The 18,457-nt window shown below is 50.0% G+C and overlaps 1 protein-coding gene across 1 annotated transcript; it reads left to right on the top strand.

Annotated features, from left to right (window-relative positions):
* Positions 1–2,876: 2,876 nt before the first annotated feature.
* TBX21 (T-box transcription factor 21) lies at positions 2,877–17,143 on the top strand. Its single transcript, XM_053570643.1, has 6 exons — positions 2,877–3,542; positions 14,086–14,240; positions 14,552–14,673; positions 15,206–15,364; positions 15,511–15,572; positions 15,810–17,143. Exons 1-6 carry the CDS (start codon positions 3,052–3,054, stop codon positions 16,426–16,428), a joined length of 1,608 nt encoding a protein of 535 aa, XP_053426618.1. The 5' UTR covers positions 2,877–3,051; the 3' UTR covers positions 16,429–17,143.
* Positions 17,144–18,457: the final 1,314 nt, after the last annotated feature.

Here is an 18,457-nt window from a genome sequence, read left to right as displayed (position 1 = left end):
CTTCGTTTTGAAAGGGAACTCTGTATACTGGCAGAGAACAACAGGGTGGAGAGAACCAGTGTCTAAGCTGGACAGTTAGGGGTGATTTTGTTTTCTATTTTCCAAACCTTTTTAATGTGATCATATGACTTTTCATTCATTATTATGATTCTCTCTCACTCTAGTGGAAAAAGCAATGGCCAGGAGCCCAGTGTATGAGTTTAGTAACTTACTCCTTTTTCCATTACCACCCAACCTGCCTCATAAAATTTGATGTTGGTTGGAGACGATGTCTCTCCCATCCCAGACACAGGGTGGGCCCTGTGTTCCTTCACTTCTGTCTCACTAGGGCTGTGGGTACTCTGCACATTGATGGGCTGGGAGAAGGGCCAGGAAGGGCAGCCTCAGGCAAGTGAGGGGATCCCAGGGGGTCTGGTCTCCATGCTCCTCTTTTCCCACCTCTCAAGCCCTGGAACCTGGGAGGGGAGTGAGGTGGCAGCTGGAAGAGAAGGTGTCACTGTCAGGGTTCTTCTCACCCAAGCTGGCAGAGGGGCGGGACTGGCAGCGGTGACACCAGGGCCATTCAGCCCCCGCTTTTCACAAGCACTTTCTTTTTTCGGTGGAAGAAATTGGAGGGAGGAAGAGAGGAATCTGAGGTTGAGGAGCAGGGCTGTAAGACCCTATAACAGTCCATCAAGTATTCAGAGATTGCCCTCAGCCTCCCTCTTTCTCCAGAGGGATGTCTCCAGGCCCACCCGATTCTGAGATTCTTAATCCTATCTGCCCTGGAGAGCTGGTGGGAACTTAGACCATCCTGTTCAGAAGCAGAGGGATGGATCACTTGACCTGAGTATTAGTTTGGAAAAAAGGAGAGGGAGAGAGGGGGTAGAAACAAGATTCCATTTGGCCTTCCACAGCTGAGCACTCAGCAAAAATGTTCCCCAAAGAGGTGTCAGCATTTAACAGTCTTAGGTCTCTTAGGGAAATCAGTCATTCAGGAGGGTCTTACTGAAAGTTCTCATGTTTCTCAAAAAGTAGCCAGTGGTCCTAAGGTCCCCCTCTCTTTCAGTCAATGCTGCCCCACTTTGAATATGAAGCAGAAACTTCCTCTTTCCTCAAGGCATGGGGAAATGATGGGTAAGGGAGGAGGCCATTCCTAGGTTTCTGGTACTGTCACATATCTGGTCTCCATCCTCAAGGGATGCGCTGATTCTATCTCCTGCCACCCACCCTGGGTCATGCCCGCCTCCTGGGGTCCCAGCTTTGCCTTCGCCTGCCAACCTGCCTCTTGGTTCAGCTCTAGTTGGGAGCAGAGAGTCCCCATGGGCCCCTAAGGGTGAAGCCCTGTTGGGCTGGGACAGAAATGTAGAGCTGAGGCCAGTCCCCGGGGGAGAACTGGGGAGGGCTGGGATAGGGGTGGGTGGGAGAGGCCTGGTTAACCTTAAACATGAAGAAAATGTTAAAGTATTTTTCAAAACACTCTTAAAATGCAAATCTTTACCTACATATTGACATGCAAAAAAATCCATGACACCTTGTGGAGTGAAAAAAAATACACATTACAAAGCAGCATGTGTGGTGTTTATACAAATTATACACTTGTGCGTGTGTGCAAAAGACAGAGACGGAGAGAGATAGTGCCCAAGGAGTGGCGTCTGGGAGGGCGTTCACCCAAATGTTAATTCTGTTCTCCTTTGGGGGATGGAATTTGGGGTGATTTATACAGTCTTGTTTTTACTTTTCTGCACCGCTTTTAAGTTTCCTATGTATGCAGGTTTCATCTTTATACACAGGAAAACTCCCAATGATGCTATTTTCAATTGGGGGGAAAAGGGAAAGTTTGCATTGTAGAAGGAAGCTAATGACATTAGGTAACATAAAAGGAAAATGGAGAAAGAGAAGCTTCTGTAGTTCCATCCCCGAAGCAGCCCTTCAGAGCATGCGGTGGGTTCCTTCCTGTCAGCCGGCTCAGAATCTGTGCAAAGCTGCCTTTCCCTCCAGGTATAATAATAGACTGGAAAGTGCCACACAGTATACTGTCTCATGGAGGGCTCACAGTCCTCCCTGAAAAGTAGATTTGTTTATTCCCCCCAGTCTATGGAGAAGGCACGTGAGGCTGACTTTAAGACTTGCCCAGGTCACATATACCTGAGTGACAGGCAGAGCCAGACCTGGGACTTTTCAGGCTGGCGGCCCAACGCTAACTGCAGCGCTCCTGGCTGCCATGTGGGTGGGGGAGCTTTTGCAGGCCTCGGCCCAGGCCAGTTAGGGCCCTGCAAAGCCTTGTCTGCTCTGATGCAAGCCCCATTAACGAACTGTTCCTGCTTGCGTCCCCCGCCCGCGCTGCTTCCAGGTCTGCCCCCAAAGCTGGAGGTACAAGATGCAATGGACACAGCCCAGGTGGACTTCTGGTCGGGAGAAAGAGGACAAACACTTCACGCGAAGCCGCTTAGCACAGAGCCTGGGCACACAATGCGCATAATAAAGATCTGTTCAGCGTTCATGGTGAAAGTGTCTTGGAGAGTACAAGTCCCATTTCAGCCATCCTCGAAGGCTTCCCACAGGAGAGGGGCTTTGAGCTGAGACTTCAAGGATGGGTGGAATTGTCCCGAGGGACCAGGGCAAAGAAATGGAGTGGGGATTCAGGTGGCAGGGTTGACGCTTCCAGACGGCAAGATCTCTAAGCCTGAACCACAGGGCGGGCGTGCGCTCTGGGGGACTCTGGTCTTCATCGTGGGGGCCCTCCAGTCCTCATCAACAGCGTACAATTTGCTTAGTATTAGCCGCGAGGGGGCGGAGTGAGGCGGGGCGGGGCTGAGGTGGCGGGGTTGGGGGACACCGAGAGCTTCATAAAGCCACAGCAAAGCGCCGCGACGCTAGTGACAGCGGCCCGCTAGGGAGGGAGCCCGGGAGCTTCGGCGCACCAGTCAAACGCCGCTCCAGTGGTGATCCTATCCTGCCCTAGGGGCTCCCGCCCCGCACCCCCTCCCAGCCCACGCGACCATCTCGCCTGCCCCAGCACTGAGAGAGGCCGGTCCTCGACGGCTGCGAAAAAGTGTCAGCGAGCCCCGGATGGGCATCGTGGAGCCCAGCTGCGGAGACATGCTAACGGGCACCGAGCCGATGCCGGCGAACGACGAGGGCCGTGCGCCTGGCGCGGATCCGCAGCACCGCTACTTTTACCCAGAACCGGGAGCGCAGGAGGCGGCCGACCGTCGCGGGGGCGGCAGCCTGGGGGCGTCCTACGCCGGGGGCGCCCTAGTACCCGCTCCTCCCGGCCGCTTCCTCGGAGCCTACGCGTACCCTCCCCGACCCCAGGCGGCTGGCTTCCCCGGGGCGGGCGAGCCCTTCCCGCCGCCGGCGGGCGCCGAGGGCTACCAGCCTGGGGATGGCTACACGGTTCCGGACCCGCGCGCCGGGCTCTACTCGGGACCGCGCGAGGACTATGCGCTTCCGGCGGGGCTGGAGGTGTCCGGGAAGCTGAGAGTCGCTCTCAACAACCACCTGTTGTGGTCGAAGTTTAATCAGCACCAGACGGAGATGATCATCACCAAGCAGGGCCGGTGAGTGAGGCGCGTGCGGTCGGGTGGGGAGCCTTGGTGCTCTCGCCTGGAACAAGGATTTTTTTTTTTTCTTTTTCTTGCTAGACATTGCTAATGACTCCGTGTCCCTCACAGTATTGGCTTAAGCTTTAGGAGGCAGGGGAGTGAGGTTGCACTGAGGGCAGGGAAAGCTCTGGAGGGTTGTTTATGGCCAGGGCATTGTACCAACAACCAGAGAACTTAAAAGGGACACAGATGAGTGTGGGCGCAATGAAAAGTCAGTCACCTTGGCATAGGGGAAGGGCGCCCACGGCTTCCCCCAGAATTGGCGTGCAGTCCCGCCTCACTGTCTGCCTGAGAGGGGTCCCAGTGGCTGGCCAGGAGCATGTGTTCTATGTCTGACAACATGTGTAGGAAACTGTCCTCTTGCAGTGTGGAGGACAATAATCCAGCCTCTGATCTCTTAGGGTCGCTGAGACCCCCTGCCCTGCTCCTTTGCTGCTGTTGTGCTCAGGCCAGCTTTGGTGTGTTTGTGTTGGGGGGTGGTGGGTAGACTGGGATTTGGTGACATGGAGAAGCAGTTGCGAAGTTTCCTTTCCGGTCTGTCTTTGAGATCATATGTTTGGTGTGTGTGTGCTGGGGTGGGGGGGCGGTCAGTAAAGCTTGTGGGGGTTACAGATCCTTCTAGGCACAAATGCTCTCAGGCCTGAGCAAGGGAAGCTTACCTAGAGGTCTGAACTGGTGGCCAGCCCCACAGTGCCCGCTATGAGTCTGGTCCCCTGAGAACTTGCCCACACCTTTGTCCAGGTATTTGCCAGTCCAGCCTGGGAGAAGATGGGAAAGGGGCCATCCATGGCTCAGGGTCTCCCAGTGTACCAGGGGTAGAGTGTGGGGTTGAGGGTGCTGCTTCCGGATAGAGCCTCCTCTCTGAAGGAAGAAAGAGAAACTTGAGATTTGTTTGGTATTTGTTTAGTAAGACCCCGAGTGGGCCCTGTCTGTGTCTGGGGGGTGAGAGTGAACAGAGGACCAGTTAAGACCTGTGTGGAATGGGGTTGTGTCACGGGTGGACCTGGGATGGTGGATCTGAGGTCACGGAAGTATTGGAGAGCTTATGTGAACTGTGGGGCTTGGGGCGGAGGTGGGAGTGGGGGAAGGCAATGCTGAGCTCTGGGGATTGGCATTCAGTCTGGACATTGCTGGACCAATCCCTTTAGGCAATTTCTGTGGGATAGCCTAGGATTGAGGGACCTGTTCACCAGCCACAACAGGCTTCAAGTTGCTGAGCTGTTCTTCTTTCCCTGGGATAAACCTGGGAAAGCTGGCATGTTCTTTTATGGCTCAGTCTTCATCTCCTAATTATTCTGATAATTTCTTTCTGCTACTCCCAACCTGTTCTCCCTCTGGGTGCATCCAATCACAGCCTAGGCTTGTGGACCCAGAATGTATGAATCGGAAGGAACCCAGAAGATCCTGTCCAACATTCTCACTGCACAGAGAGGGAAACAGACCTAGAGACAGCTAGAGACTCTTCTGAGGTCACACAGCACAAATTCATTGCTGGTAGAGGGGGCACAGAGCCCAGATGGTAACCGCCTGGGTTTCTTTCTCTGGCCCCCCTTGGCCACCAGTAAAAACAGCCACCCACACTCTCTGAAGGCCCTGATGCATTCAGAGTGCTTTCACTTCCATTATTAAACTGTGCGTTAGGTAGGCCAAGCAGTCTCCCCATCTTACAGGCAAGGCACAGGGATGTCTAGTGGCTTGTGCTCCATCATACCGAGGGCCCAAAGTGGGGCTTCCTAACTCTCTCCATTCAGCCGTGTGGTCAGGAGGCCTTCCCACCCTGGGGCCTGGCCAGTGGCTCTTCGCAAGCTGCTGCTGGCCTTCTGCCCCTGCAGTCTTGAGGGATGGGTGGATGTAGCACCTGCCAGAACTTCTGTGAGTAGCCAGTGCTAGGCAGGCTGCCCACCAGCCCGTAGGCTGTTTAGGGAGGCACTTCAGGGTATGATTCTCTAAGTGTGTGTCGCCATCTCTACTCCTATGGCCTCCTTTCCCTTCACGTTTCTGCTGAATAATTCTTACTTGACGAGTTTTGTTGTCTCTCATTTAGATCCATACGCTTACGTTTTTTATTATGAAAAATTCCACTATATTCTACATAGTGGAATTTGTATGCAGTGGATGTCTGTCACCCAGTTTACAGTTGTCAATTCGGATCCAATCTTGTTTCCTCTTTATGCTCATTTACTTCCCCCTCTCCTTCTGCAACTACATTAATAATGCAGTAATTACTAAATTCTAAACATTGTTTTGTCCTTAAATATTTCTTCTAAATACGGCCTTTAAAAAAATAAGCATGGGCTGGGCACAGTGGCTCACGCCTATAATCCTAGCATTGTGGGAGACTGGGCAGGGGGAATCACTTGAGATCAGAAGTTCAAGACCATCCTGAGCAAGAGTGAGACCCTGTCTCTACTAAAAATAGATAAATTAATCAGGCATAGCAGCTTGCACCTATAGTCCCAGCTATTTGGGATGCCGAGGCAGTAGAATCACTTGAGCCTAGGAGTTTGAGGTTGCCGTGAGCTATGATGACGCCGCTACATTCTGGTTATATGAGAGTGGGAGACTCTATCTCCGGCAGTATAAAAATAAATACAATACCAATAGCAAACTTGTAAAAATATTCCTCAGAATCACCAAGTTTCCTTGATTGTTTCATAAATATGTGTATGTGTGTTTCACAATCCTCACACTTTTTTTTTTTGAGACAGAGTCTCAGTTTGTTGCGTGGGCAGAGTGCCATGTCATCATAGCTCACAGCACCTCAAATTCTTGGGCTCAAGTGATTCTCTTGACAGCCTCCCAAGTAGCTGGGGCTACAGGCACCTGCCATAATGCTGGCCTATTTTTAGAGACAGTGTCTCACTCTTGCTCAGACTGGTCTGGAACCTGTGAACTCAGGCAGTCCACCCGAGTTGGCCTCCCAGAGTGCTACGATTATAAGTGTGAGCCACCCAACACTTCTTGACCGATCCTAAGTGGCTACTTTGGGCTCAGTGTCCCTGTTGGAAGGGAGCTATGTTTCCTCACCATTTCCTTTGATACCCTCTGTAGATCAGGCCTCAGGGGCCCCAGGCCAGGGTGGAGGGGACAGAGGACACACTGCCTCCAGTTCAGTTCCGTTAACCCTGAATTGCCCCTGTATGTTCTCAGCTTGCATTCTAGTGATCTGGGAAGTAGGTGCCTATTTTCTTTCATGATAGGCTTTTGGGCTCAGAGAACAATTTCCTTTCTGCCCTCCTGCTTTGGTGGGCTTGGGCTGGCCTGTCCCTCCATGGAGTTCTGTGGCCCAACAGTCACCACCATCACCCACGGCTTTCTTCTTCTTTGAAAAATTCTTCCACGCCAGGCCCACCCACAGCCCTGCAGCCTTTCGCCTTGGGCTGACTCACTCCTTCCCAGATCCTTCCTTTCCCACCTACCTAAGAACTATCCCTTGGTGTGGACCTATGACTCAGGTCTGCTCTCCCCTCTGGGTAGGAAAGGAGAGGGAAGCCAGGGGGTCTAGAGACCGATCAAGGCCACTCAGATAGGACTGGAGAGGGGAATTGAGAACGTAAAGCTGAATTGGCCCCATAGGAGACTTGGGTGTCTATGTTCCTGTGTTTGTGGAGATTTGGGGCAGCCCATAGTGCGCCACCCAGACTTGTGCTAGGGTTGCTGCATGGCCGTTTCTGTGTGTTGTGAGTGTGCTGTGAGCATATGGTAGGCAAGGATAGACTTTCCCAGTGGAGGACAAGAGAGGCCGTCGTCTCTGTGGGTGTGTGGGTGTGTATTAATTGCGGCAATCCCCACTTTTCTGGGTGTGATTGGTTGATTATTATAATTAAGATAACTTTGGGTAGCTGTATTGTTAAGTAGCTCGATTTGCATTTGGATTTGTGTGTGAAGTTAAGGGTTGGTAAAACAACAATTTTAGTCCCACACAGTCCTCCATACCCTTAAAGCCATGTTGATTTTTCCTCATCCACATTCCCAACTCTGAGAACTTTTTAGATCTTTTTTTTTTTTTTTTGTAGAGACAGAGTCTCACTGTACCACCCTCGGTAGAGTGCCATGGCGTCACACGGCTCACAGCAACCTCTAACTCTTGGGCTTAGAGCGATTCTCTTGCCTCAGCCTCCCGAGCAGCTGGGACTACAGGCGCCCGCCACAACGCCCGGCTATAACTTTTTAGATCTTTTAAAAAAAAAAATTGTTTTTTTGGCTCAGTGCCTGTAGCTCAGTGGTTAGGGTGCTGGTAACCTACACTGGGGCTGGTGGGTTGAACTCAGCCCAGGCCAGCTAAAATCAACAATGACAGCTGCAACAAAAAAATAGCTAGTCGTTCTGGCAGGTACCTATAGTCCCAGCTACTTGGGAGGCTGAGGCAAGAAAATCGCTTACACCAGTGGTTCTCAACCTGTGGGTCGCGACCCCTTTGTAACAATGAAAATACATCACGGCATTAGGAAGGTTGAGAACCATTGGCGTAAGCCCAAGAGTTTGAGGTTGCTGTGAGCTGTGATGCCACCGCACTCTACCAAGGGCAACATAGTGAGAATCTGTCTCAAAAAAACAAAAATTGTTGGGCGTTGCCTGTGGCTCAAAGGAGTAGGGCGCCGGCCCTATATGCCAGAGGTGGCAGGTTCAAGCCCAGCCCTGGCCAAAAATCGCAAAAAAAAAAAAAAAAAAAAGTTGTTTTTTATTTTGCAGTTTTTGGCTGGGGCTGGTTTTTATGGTTAAGCCTGCTTCCTATTAGGGTTGACTGACTTCATCATTTCTCATGGACAGGGGAAAACAGCTTTGTTTTTTATGTGGCTGTTTGCCAGTGGCCATCTGATTCTATTAAGTGGATCTGAGAGGCCGCGGTGGCTCACTCCTGTAATCCCAGCATTCTGGGAGGCTGAGGCAGGTGGATTGCCTGATCTCACAAGTTCAAGACCAGCCTGAGCAGGAGCGAGATCCCGTCTCTACCAAACTAGCCAGGGATTGTGGCGAGCGCTTGTAGTCCCAGCTACTTGGGATACTGAGGGAAGAGGATCACTTGAACCCAAGAGTTTGAAGTTGCTGTGAGCTATGATGCCACAGCACTCTACCCAGGGTGACAAAGTGAGACTCTGTCTCCAAAGAAAAAAAAGAGAGAAAAGAAAAAGTGGCTAGACACCTGTAGGCCACATACACCGGAGCTGGCGGAATCCGGCCCAGTCCACCAAACAACGATGATTTGGTTATAGTTATAACCAAAAAAAAAAAAAAAAAAAGCTGGGCATTGTGGTGGGCACCTGTAGTCCCAGCTACTTGGGAGGCTGAGGCAAGAAGATAGCTTGAGCCCAAGAGTTTGAGGTTGCTGTGAGCAGTGACGCCACATCACTCTACCCAGGGCAACAGCTTGAGACTCTGTTTCAAAAAAGAAAAGAAAAGAAAAAGTGAGGCAAAGGATCACTTGAGCTCAAGAGTTTGAGGTTGCTGTGAGCTGAGGCACCATGGGCCTCTCCCCAAGGGTGACAAAGTGCAACTCTGTGTCAAAAAAAAAAAAAAAGAAAGAAAAGTGGAACTGAGGTTGGTAGGAGGGGGAGATCCTGATGTCCGAACACATTTTGCGGTTTTTTGTTTTTTTTTTTGAGACAGATTCTCACTTTGTCACCCTCAGTAGAGTGTTGTGATGTCATAGCTCACAGCAACCTCAAACTTTTGGGCTTAAGCAATTCCCTTCCCTTAGCCTCCTGAGTGGCTGGGGCCACAGGCGCCCTCCATAATGCCTGGCTATTTTTAGAGATGGGGTCTTGCTCTTACTCAGGCTAGTCTGGAATTCCTGAGCTCAGGCAACCCACCTGCCTCATCCTTCCAGAGTGTTAGGATTATAGGCATGAGCCACAGTGCCTGGCCACAGTTTGCATTTTGGGGGGTACGACACATTGCCAGAATACCCTCCTAAAAAGTGGTATGAATTTTCACTCCCACCAATAATCTACAAGGGGAGAGAACCCATTTTCCCACAGCCTCATCAGCAGTAGACGTTATAAAATTTGTTTCTTTCTTTGTGGCTTCCCTTCCCTTCCCTGAGATGGGAGCTCTCTATGTTGCAGGCTGGTCTCAAACTCCTGGCCTCAAGTGACCATCTCACCCTGGCCTCCCAAGTAGCTGGGACTACAGGCTTGAAGCACTGTGCCCATCTTGATAGATATTATCAATTTTTTAACATTTTGCCAACATGACTGACAAAAACTATCTCTTTTTCTTTGCTTTGCTGTTTTTTCCTTTTCTTTCTTTCTTTTTTTTTATTGTTGGGGATTCATTGAGGCTACAAGAAGAAACCAGGTTCTTTTCTTTCTTTTTCTTTTTTTTTTTTAGAGTCTAATTCTTTTACTCTGGGGTAGAGTGCCATGGCCTTATCATAGCTCACAGCAGCCTCACACTCTTGGGTTCAAGTGACCCTCCTGCCTCAGCTAAAACTACAACACCTGGCTAGGTTTTTTTTTTTTTTTTTGATTTTGGCCGGGACTGGGTTTGAATCCGCCACCTCTGGCATATGGGACCGGCGCCCTACTCCTTGAGCCACAGGTGCCGCCCACCTGGCTAGTTTTTCTATTTTTAGCAGAGATGGGGTCTTGCTATTGCCCAGGCTGGTCTTGAATTCCTGAGCTAAGGAATCCTCCTGCCTCAGCCTCCCAGAGTGCTAGGCTTACAGGCGTGAGCCACCGCACTCGGCCTCTATCTCCTAGCTATTTTGCTTTGTATTTCATTATTATGCAGTGCAACATGTGGCAGGTGCTCAGGATTGGGGAGGGGCACAATGACCCTGCAGATCATCTCAACACTTGTTGGTCCTCAGGGGTAACAGAAGAATTTGGGGGTCTTGGACTCTTTCCTCTGAGGGTGGGAAGGTAGGTGGTTTGGGGGGATCCTCAGTTTGGCACCAGACTGATCTGTACTCCCAGTTGCTTCCCAGAAAACTGTCATGTAAATCAGGGGCTATTTGGGGATTCCAGATGGTGTGATTTCAGACTTTTAGGGAGAAACTGAGACCTCCCTTTTCCTTTCCCTTTTCCTGTGTCTCCTCCATTTCCCATTACTAGTAATATCTCTTATTTCTTATTTTTATCTTCGTGAGACTGTTTTACTTTGTTGCCCTGGGTAGAGTCAAGTGATCCTCTTGCCTCAGTTTTTCATTTTTAGTAGAGACAGGGTCTCACTCTTACTCAGGCTGGTCTTGAACTCGTGAACTCAAGCAATTCACCTGCCTTGGCCTCCCAGAGTGCTAGCATTGCAGCAACTGTGCCTGGCACCTCTACTAGTAATAGAAGCAGGATAGAGGGATGGAGATCACACCGTGTGCTCTGCAGTAAGAAGACCCTGCCTCTGCTTTCCCACCAAGGGGCAGTCACTGAGCCTCCTTCCTTCCTTCCCTCCGAAGGGGGCGGGACAGTGTCTCATTCTATTACCCAGCCTGGAGCGCAGTGGCACAATCATAGTTCACTATAATCTCAAACTTGTGGGCTCGATTAATCCTCCTAGCTCAGCCTCTGAGTAGCTAGGACTACAGGTGCATGCCACCACACCTGGCTAAGTTTTAAAAAACAAATTGTAGAGATGGGATCTGTGTTGCCCAGGCTAACCCAAAACTCCTGAAATCAAATGATTCTCCCATCTTGGCCTCCCGAAGTACTGGGATTACAGGTGTGAACCCCTGCATCCAGCTCAGCCTCTTCAGGTATAAAATTGGAACCAACATTTTATGCCTCACAGGACTGGTTTGATGAACCGGGTGGTTTTTTAAGTAGAGGCTTAATATGTTCTCTTCCATTCCTTTATTCCTACAGGTTTGTGCAGGAACTAATTATAAGAAATACTGGGCAGTGCCTGTGGCTCAAGGGAGTGGGGCACCGGCCCCATATACTGGAGGTGGCGGGTTCAAGCCCAGCACCGGCAAAAAAACTGCAAAAAAAAAAAGAAAACAAGAAATATTTGAGTGACCTGACCACCTCATAGATTGAACTGATTACAGAAATGAGTTGAAAATTGCTTGGGTACTATGACTCATGCCTGTAATCCTAGCACTCTGGGAGGCTGAGGTGGGAGGACTGCTTGAGACCAAGAGTTTAAGATCAGCCTGAGCAAGAGCAAGACCCTGTCTCTACTAAAAATGGAAAAACTTAGCCAGCCGTGGTCCTCTGTGCTTATAGTTCCAATTACTTAGGAGGCTGAGGCAGGAGGATCGCTTGAGCCCAGGAGTTTGAGGTTGCTGTGAGCTATGATGATGCCATGGCACTCTATGATGGTGCAGGCACATGTCTAGGCAACCAACCATGACTCTGTCTCAAAAAAAAAAAATGGGTTGAAAATTTTCTACCACCCACTGTTATTCTAGGCTTAATCCCTAAACTTTGATTTCTCAAGTTTATTTGTGTGCCAAGACCCTGGAACCTAGGACCTGGAACTAGAGCTCTGACTCCTGCTCAGGATCCTTCAGCCAGGCCAGGGGGCTGGACAGCTCTGGGCCTGGGAGAAGGTGGCTTGGAGGTGGGGAAAGTGGTGGGGGGCGATGAGCTGAGTTTCACATCTTTTGAACTTTCATAGGAAAGATAGCTGTGAATTATATGCTCCATTTATAGGTGAAGAATCCAAGATTTGGTTTGAGAATTAACTTCTCCAAGATCATAGTCGTGTTTTTTCAGCTCAGGATAGTCTGGGGAAGACAGGAATGTGATAGATCCTTCCAGGAAGTCTTCCCAAGGTTGCTAGGGATATTGTTCTGGAAACCTCTGAAGACTAGAATGTTCCTGGGCCCCTAGAACTTCCCCTCCTTCTGACTCGTGGATCATAGCCTTTCCATTGGCTCGTCATGGGAGGAGGCGGGAATGCATGGGAATGAAACGTTAATTCTGATGAGGGTTTGATTTTGTCATTCTGAAAACTCTGCTCTTCTGCTTAAGTTAGAAGAGGAAGGCTAGAGCGATGCCTGTGCCTCAGTGGGTAGGGCGCCAGCTCTAATATACCGAGGGTGGCGGGTTCGAACCCAGCCCTGGCCAAACTGCAACAAAAAATAGCTGGGTGTTGTGGCGGGTGCCTATAGTCCCAGCTACTCAGGAGGCTGAGGCAAGAGAATCACCTAAGCCCAGGAGTTGGAGTTTGCTGTGAGCTGTGACACCATGGCACTCTACCGAGGGCGATAAAGTGAAGACTCTGTCTCTCTAAAAAAAAAAAAAAAAAGTGGAAGGCTAAGCCATTGGAGTTGGTGGTGGCACTGATGCAGGTGAAGTGGGTGGTTATAGTGATGGTGTGGCAGGTGGTGGTTGTGATAGTGAGGGTGGTGGTTGTAGTAATGGTGATACTGGTGGAGTTAGTGGTTTCAGTGATCGTGGTTGTAATGGAGGAAGGGGTGGTTGTAGTGATGTTGGTGATGGTAGAGGGGTGGAGGTGGTGACAGTATGAGAGTGCTTTCTTTTTCTGATCTATTACACTGGTGCAATGGGGTTTGGGGAAGCACCTGCCCCTAACTTCTACTTTTCCTGGGAACCAAGACTTTGAGCATGAGGATGGTGTTCAATAGAATCTTATTTCGGGTGGATGGGAAGCTCCCTGTCCACCTAGGATGTTAACAAGCTCTCCAAAGGTGGGGACAGGCCATAACAGATGTCAGGCCCAGGAGGATGGGCAAGGAGGGCCTGTGGGTGCGTGCCCTGGGGCTAGGAGTGTGTTAGTCCTGGGAGAGCCACAGTAGAAAGGATGGCTGGGCTCTGCAGCTCTAGGACCTGTGGAGGGCTAGCTGGTACTTGTGTCTCCTCCTAGGAAGGAAACTCAGGTTAAAAATAAGGGTGCAGGCACTTGTCTAGCAACTCACCCTCTGAAGAAAAAAACATGAAACATCCCTGACGTGGTAGTGTTTGCTGATTACTATGGTGTAAATACTGCTGCTACAGCTGATTTCAAGCTACCAACGTGATGTCATTGAGCATGGAGTTGGGAAGAGATGCTCAGCACACCATTATCTAGATTACGGTGGTTCTCAACCTTCCTAATGCCACAACCCTTTAATACAGTTCCTCATGTTGTGGTGACCACTAACTATAAAATTATTTTTGTTGCTACTTCATAACAAATTTTGCTACTATTATGAATCGTAATGTAAATATCTGATATTAGGTGACTCCTGTGAAAGGGTCATTTGACCCCCAAAGGGGTCGTGACCCACAGGTGGAGAACCTCTGATCTAGAATTTCCACCATATAGCTACAATAGATGCAAATAACTTCAAGAGCACGGCCTATAGTAAAACGTAGTAAAATAATTGGGCAGTGATGATTTTCAAGTTTTTATTTTCTTGGTTGTTAATAAGATATTGAATTGTAAATGTATATAATTTAGTTGTGTTTAACCACCTGCTAGCAAATTCCCTGAATATTTTCCAGCTGGAACTTGTGAGTGGGTGGGAGCCTGCTCCAGCGCACCTATGACAGACACCTGTGCACAGGGTGACTGGCCTCATGATGGCTACTGGAGGCCTCTCTGTTCTCCCCAGGCGGATGTTCCCCTTCTTGTCATTCACCGTGGCGGGGCTGGAGCCCACCAGCCACTACAGGATGTTTGTGGACGTGGTTTTGGTGGACCAGCACCACTGGCGGTACCAGAGCGGGAAGTGGGTGCAATGTGGAAAGGCCGAAGGCAGCATGCCAGGTGTGTTCGCCCTTGGGTCCGGTAGGCACTCTGGTTTCTCCGAGGGTGGGCGCCCCCTGGTGTGCCCCCAAACCTCTACCCCCGATGATGAGGATTGAATTCCATCCCACTCCATCCGTTCCTTTTCTCTTTTCTACTTTACTCTAGCCTGTCCTCTACTTGGACCTCTGTCCCTACCTCCCACTGCCCTGCCCTGCCCCATGTGTCCTCACCCTTCATCCTTCTCCACATCCACCTCGGAACAGCCAAAGCCCACATTGCCAGGGGTCTGTTTCTGGGGCTTCATGCCAAAAAAGGTTAATTGTCTGCAGGAAACCGCCTGTACGTCCACCCAGATTCCCCCAACACTGGAGCCCACTGGATGCGCCAGGAGGTTTCATTTGGAAAGCTAAAGCTTACAAACAACAAGGGGGCCTCCAACAATGCAACCCAGGTAGGACTTGCACCTCCAAAGTGGTCTCACCCCTGAGGCCATCAGGGTCCTACAGGACCTGTGCTTTTCCTTAAGGGTCATTTTTCTTCCCTTCCAATGGCTGGTTCTCTACAACCCACCTTTGGGGGAAGATGGAAGGGGAGGAAGTGGGATCTGAGATGGGGTCATGTTCAGGCAGACACAGGCCTGGGGTTTCTTCACCAAATCCCAAGCTGCCATTGCTCAGGCACCATGATGGGTGGAGAGTTGGTTGCAGGAAATGGATGCAGAGTTTCCTTAGATGGAGTGCCTTGCCCTAAAACGCCCTGTTTGTGCTAGTACCTCAGTTACTGTGGACATCCAGGGGCAAAAAAAAAAGCGGTAAGAGGCTAGAGTTGATGCCCCAAATAGCCTGAGGACTGGAGTTGGAAGGCCGGGGAGCAGTGATGTGGTGATGGGGCAGGGGAATAGACACGTAGGGCCAGTTGTGGGCTGGGCGGGGGGGATCCTTTGACTCCCTCCTCCTCACCCCCCTATCTCACTCTCTTCTCAGATGATTGTGCTCCAGTCCCTCCATAAGTACCAGCCCCGGCTGCACATTGTGGAGGTGAATGATGGAGAGCCTGAGGCAGCCTGCAATGCCTCTAACACGCATATCTTCACTTTCCAAGAAACGCAGTTCATTGCTGTGACTGCCTACCAGAATGCAGAGGTGAGGGCTGCCACAAAGGCGTGCAGGGCGAGTCTGAGCCTGGGGCCAGGGCAGGGCAGGGCCCTGCAGCCTTCTTTGGGAGGGATTTTGGAAGTTCCTGAGCCTTCAACTTGGGACTCAGAGGGCTCTGTTTCCCCCCTCTCTAGATTACTCAACTGAAAATTGATAATAACCCCTTTGCCAAAGGATTCCGGGAGAACTTTGAGTCGTAAGTGCCACTGGGTTCAATTCCTCTTTGGTCCCTCCTGAGATGGGACTCTGGATCTGTGCTCAGCATGTCCTCTGCCTCCCATGAGGAAAGGGTGCTGGGAAAGTGTTGGGAGGGTGAGAAGGGTGCTGGAGGGTGGACCATCTGGAGAAGAAAGGTCAGGGAAGGGGCGTGCAACATGTGTCACAAGGGACCAGTCCTGCCAGTGACCCCACTCTCTTGCCTCCTACTTTTTAGCATGTATGCTTCTGTTGACACCAGCGTCCCTTCCCCGCCTGGATCCAACTGTCAGTTCCTTGGAGGAGACCACTACTCTTCACTCCTACCCAACCAGTATCCTGTTCCCAGCCGTTTCTACCCTGAACTTCCAGCTCAGGCCAAGGATGTGGTTCCCCAGCCCTACTGGCTGGGGGCTCCCCGGGACCACAGCTATGATTCGGAATTTCGGGCAGTCAGCATGAAGCCTGCATTCCTGCCCTCCGCCCCTGGGCCCACCATGTCCTACTACCGAAGCCAGGAGGTCCTGGCACCCGGAGCTAGCTGGCCTGTGGCCCCCCAATACCCTCCCAAGATGGGCCCACCCAGCTGGTTCCGCTCCATGCGGACTCTGCCCATGGAACCTGGTCCTGGAGCCTCAGAGGGGCACGGGCCAGAGGACCAGGGGTCCCCCTCAGTGTGGACTGAGATCACCTCCATCCAGCCAGAGTCCAGTGACTCAGGACTGGGCGAAGGAGACTCTAAGAGGAGGCGCGTGTCCCCTTATCCTTCCAGTGGCGACAGCTCCTCTCCTGCTGGGGCTCCTTCTCCTTTTGACAAGGAAACTGAAGGCCAGTTTTATAACTATTTTCCCAACTGAGCAGATGACATGGTGAAAAGAACGGAAACAGTGTTATTAGGTTGGAGGACGCCACTAACTTAAAAAAGAGTCAGGACTGAGAAGCCCCAGGCTCCCTCTGCCCCTTCTCCGTACAGTGGTTGGTTAGGGAAGAGGAAGGCCAAGAAGCATTCTGGGGTTCGCTTGCTGCTTCCTGGCCCGCAGTGAAATGTGAGAAGTGTGTCCTCTGCCCTAAGTACAGCCATTTACCTGGTGCTGCTTCTGGCTGTTGGTTCCCAGCGAGAGAACAGAAAACAGACAAGGAGAAGGTCTCAGACACAAAGGAACATCTTTGAGTCTGGCAGGGTGGGTAGAATCAGGTGGGGAAGGTGGGAACAGGAGAGTCAGCTCTTTTCCTTTGTAAAGTAACTTTCAATGTTTTTGTTTGCACGTCTGAAAATAATAATAATACATGGATTTGATAACCATCAGCCAGCCAGAGTCAGGGAGAGGACTGAGGTGACTTTAGGCAGCTGGCAGGCCAGCTCAGACGCAGTGGGGTTCAGATGAAGGGCCTGGACTGGGGGGGATGGCGCACATCTCAAGAAGCAAGATCTTGTTTGTGGTGGTTGTGTGTGCACGCGCGCACATGCCTTTTCCTTTTCTGAATAGGGGAGGCTATTTATTGTATAGAGAGTGGTGTCTGGATGTATTTCTTTTGTCTTCATCACTTTCTGAAAATAAACATGAAACTGTTGAGTGTGTTCTGCCTCAGTGCCAGCATGGGGGGCATGGGTGGGCACTCATATGGGGGTGTTGGGGTACCACAACAGTTCTGTTTGCTCTCATTTCTGGGGTACCTGCTAGAAGCCTGAAGCGTCTTAACTCAGGGGATATTAGAGCAAGACCACGTGTCTATCTCACCACTCAGGTTGGCGATTGATGCCACCTCTTAAGTCATCTTGGGACAGGGAATTGTCCTTTGGCCTTTGTATGTACTTTGAATTGGGGAGAAGGGAAGTGAAGGACAGGCCTGAGGGTGAGCTGGTGTGGGTTGGGGAGGAGGTTGTGGGTGGGCTTTCTGGAAGGGGAGGCACTTGATTTCCTTATGCATCTCTAGTTGCCCTCCATCTTCATCTCCAGGGCTATTCAAGGATTAAAGAAGTAAATGTAAATTGAACCATGTGAAATCACCATTTTTGTAGGTCAAGAATGCCAAATATTGGCAAATTTATGTAATTCAACTTCATACATGTAAACAGTTGAAGAACAGTGCCTGATAAACAATAAGCACTCAACAAACAAGTATCGTTATTATCATTTTCTGGCTGGTTCTAATGGTGTCTCTTTATACACACATGTATTGTGTTTGTAAAAAGATATGTGCTTCTTTTAAAGAATTCAAGCAATGAATATCTTTTCAATACCAGTGGTTGCTCTACCCATGTTAGTTAATGAGTGAGATTAAAGAAAATGCACAGCACTTTTCTTCCTTGGGAAATAGCTCATGCTGAGCAGAGGTGATAGCCTGCAGCCCTTGGACTGCATGCCTATTATGTGAGACTGTTTTGCTTATCTGTGGTGTCAGACATCGCAAAAATTATGCATGGACCTTCTTTTTTTTTTTTGCTCATCAGCTTTCCATAGTGTTAGTGTATTTAATATGCAGGCCCAAGTCAACTCTTTTTCTAAAGCACAGAAGAGAAGAAAAAAGTTTGGTCACCCCTTTAGAGTTTCTTACAATATGCTACTTTAGTATTGTAGTAGACTAAGTTTATTTTCAGCATGTGTGAAATGACTAAGTAAATTATTTATTCACTAAAAAGTTGTTTTTTTTTGAGCACCACATTGTGCCAAGAAGTAGGGTAGAATGAGACAGGCACAGTCTCACTCCTATTTAGGTGGTAATAGCCTTCCAAGTACAAACATGTACCTTACAACACATTTATATGATTTGTATTCCATTTTAAACAATTTCAGTGTGTATCAATTGAAATGCATCAATTGATGTTTTTTAAAGGCCATTTTGTGGAGCACCTACCTCCTCTTTTTTTGTCATTAAAGAACACAA

This window comes from Nycticebus coucang, chromosome 18 (assembly GCF_027406575.1).
Source record: "Nycticebus coucang isolate mNycCou1 chromosome 18, mNycCou1.pri, whole genome shotgun sequence".
Classification (NCBI taxonomy): domain Eukaryota; kingdom Metazoa; phylum Chordata; class Mammalia; order Primates; family Lorisidae; genus Nycticebus; species Nycticebus coucang.
Note: the sequence above shows the minus strand (reverse complement) of the source record. Positions and strands in the feature narration are given on the sequence as shown.